Here is a 2238-nt window from a genome sequence, read left to right as displayed (position 1 = left end):
TCTTCTTAAGTGTGTAGGACACCTCCTCTGGTCATGGCAGCATTGAGCTGGATAAACCTCACGTCCTTTTCCTCTTTCCTTCTCCTAATAAAACACTAAAAGTACGAAAAATTCTTAGTTTCTGATGGTATGTGCAACCTCCACATGGAAACCTAATCAATCTCCAAATTAAATAATATCGTTGCTTCAATGATTGAGTAGCACAATAACTATTTTTAAAGTGAATGTTTATCTGGAAAGAGAAAAAAAATATATAAAATAAATGTAACTCAATTGAACATTTTATAATTAATAAACCACACCAGTACAGTTGTTCATAATATTACACAGCTCGCATGAGCAAAATGGAACTACGTATCCCCATCACCAATACAATTTAAGTACAGAAGAAATCAAGAAAAGAATTAATAACAATTTCAATCACGTACGTAGACACAGAAATTGTGATGCCTTGCTCTGTTCGCCTTGCCAAGGAAGCACGAAATTGATTACAATTGGAGCATGCAGAAACTGTACCTCATGCTTTGGCGGGCTCCGGCGGCGGCACCTCCTCTGCCTTGGCAGGCTCAGGCTCCGGTACTGGAGGATCGGTGGCCGCTGGTTCGGTCGGGGCAGGAGTTTCGGTGGCGGCTGGAGGAGGAGGCGGCGTCTCCTCCTCCTTGACAACCTCCTCCTCTTTCTTGATCTCCTCGATGACCTCGGCGGTTACCTCTCTGCTCGCGCTCTCCTCCGCGGGAGCAGAGGCATCGGTGGCCTCGGCCGGGGCAGCAGGCGGTTCTTCCACCGGGAGGAGGCTGGAGACCTCCTGGAAGATGAAGGTGATCGGTCCGGCGACATACGAGGGACCAAACTTGACGGCGGCCTCGCTCACCGGCTTGGAGCCCGGGAATTCTGCAAACACATATTGATTAATTGATTAATATATTGATCTTTTATTTTATATATATGTGATACAAATAGGAATTACCAATCTTCACTAATTCATCAAGGAATTTCTTGACTCCTGATGAGTTCTTCTTCAGATCAGATTCTGTGGGTTTCTTCACCAAAGCCTGTATATATATGTACGTCAAATGTTATTTTGTTCTTCATGAACTAGGGTAAATATAACCAATCAAATCTATGAACCTTAATCGGTGGTGGAGAAGCTTCATAAATTTCTATAACTTTAGGCTGGAGTTCAGTCTTCTTCTCCTCAAACTCTTTGGCAAACTCCTCCTGAACACACATAGAAATATCAAGAAAATTATAAGAACTTTGACCAAAAAACAAGAACAAAAAAATAGGAGCAGGAGACCGTGTTTATTTATTTATTTATCTTTTACAAAAACGAAATACAAAAAAGAAGAAGAAGAAGAAAAGAAAAAGACCTTTGAATCATCAAAGGACTTGACAGCCTCAGCTGCAGCAGTTTTCTTTTTGCTATTACCAAAAACATTTGCGAACCTCGGAAGAACTTTAGACTTCCATATGCTACCCATCTCAGTGTATTCCCCCTTCATAAAAGATTAACAAGAAAAATTAATTAGCGCACAACTATTAGACAAAACAAAATAAAGGAATTAAAAGATCTTATGTGACAAGACATACTCTTAATTGCTCTTTTCTCTCTCTCTCGTTTCTTCCTCCTCTGTTGCCTCTTCTTCCTCCTCCTCTCCCCTGCTCTGCAACAGTATATATATTATGTACAAATCAAAGAGTAGAGGCAACCCACGAACAATACCAGGTAAAAATATTATACAATCCCATTTACACTAATAACCCTAGACTTCAACCAAACCACGTAATAACCAGCGGCCTTGGTCGCTCTCGTGACGACGGAGGGGGCAAAAGTGGAACGACGAGCAAATCGACAGCTGTCAGTGGGGTCCTCGTTTGATGGTAGTCTGACTACCTGGGGGCCGAGGGGAAACGCGATCGACCTGGGGGCAACGGGCTCGACACCTCACCGGCGTCATGTAGCATTCACATGACACCTAAGTACTGGATCCTTTACACGTCGGCATGATTTTGTTAAGTTAATTAAACTCTCGTGTCCTTAACTTCATGCCTTCCACTTCAACTCGTCACGGCCATAATTAATGATTTTGTGTTAGCCATGATCACACGGTATACGATCCTATCTGAGGAGATGACGTGGAAGCATTTTATAAAGATGTCGGGTAAAATCTATTCATATGGTGCTATTTAATTGAAGAAAATCGAAGATGAATGTACAGCGAGCGAGTGTGCGAGGCC

At 42.3% G+C, this 2238-nt stretch overlaps 1 protein-coding gene across 1 annotated transcript; it reads right to left on the bottom strand.

Moving 5' to 3' along the window:
• Nucleotides 1–265: 265 nt before the first annotated feature.
• LOC122056412 (plasma membrane-associated cation-binding protein 1-like) lies at nucleotides 266–1705 on the bottom strand. The gene is made up of 5 exons (XM_042618349.1): nucleotides 1591–1705; nucleotides 1371–1496; nucleotides 1129–1218; nucleotides 968–1052; nucleotides 266–891 (listed from the first exon to the last, which is right to left on the bottom strand). Exons 2-5 carry the CDS (start codon nucleotides 1479–1481, stop codon nucleotides 518–520), a joined length of 660 nt encoding a protein of 219 aa, XP_042474283.1. The 5' UTR covers nucleotides 1482–1496; nucleotides 1591–1705; the 3' UTR covers nucleotides 266–517.
• Between the last annotated feature and the right edge of the window lie 533 nt (nucleotides 1706–2238).

Source organism: Zingiber officinale, chromosome 3B (genome assembly GCF_018446385.1).
Source record: "Zingiber officinale cultivar Zhangliang chromosome 3B, Zo_v1.1, whole genome shotgun sequence".
NCBI classification, from domain to species: Eukaryota; Viridiplantae; Streptophyta; class Magnoliopsida; order Zingiberales; family Zingiberaceae; genus Zingiber; species Zingiber officinale.
This window is presented reverse-complemented; position numbering and strand designations above follow the sequence as displayed.

What these genes read in the sequence shown, in the direction of transcription:
- LOC122056412 (XM_042618349.1), bottom strand. Translation starts at nt 1,481, where the DNA reads ATGGGTAGCATATGGAAGTCTAAAGTTCTTCCGAGGTTCGCAAATGTT. An exon ending in AGTCCTTTGATGATTCAAAG is followed by an intron (nt 1,219 to 1,370) that starts GTCTTTTTCTTT and finishes ATGTGTGTTCAG; the next exon opens with GAGGAGTTTGCCAAAGAGTT. An exon ending in CTTCTCCACCACCGATTAAG is followed by an intron (nt 1,053 to 1,128) that starts GTTCATAGATTT and finishes ATATATATACAG; the next exon opens with GCTTTGGTGAAGAAACCCAC.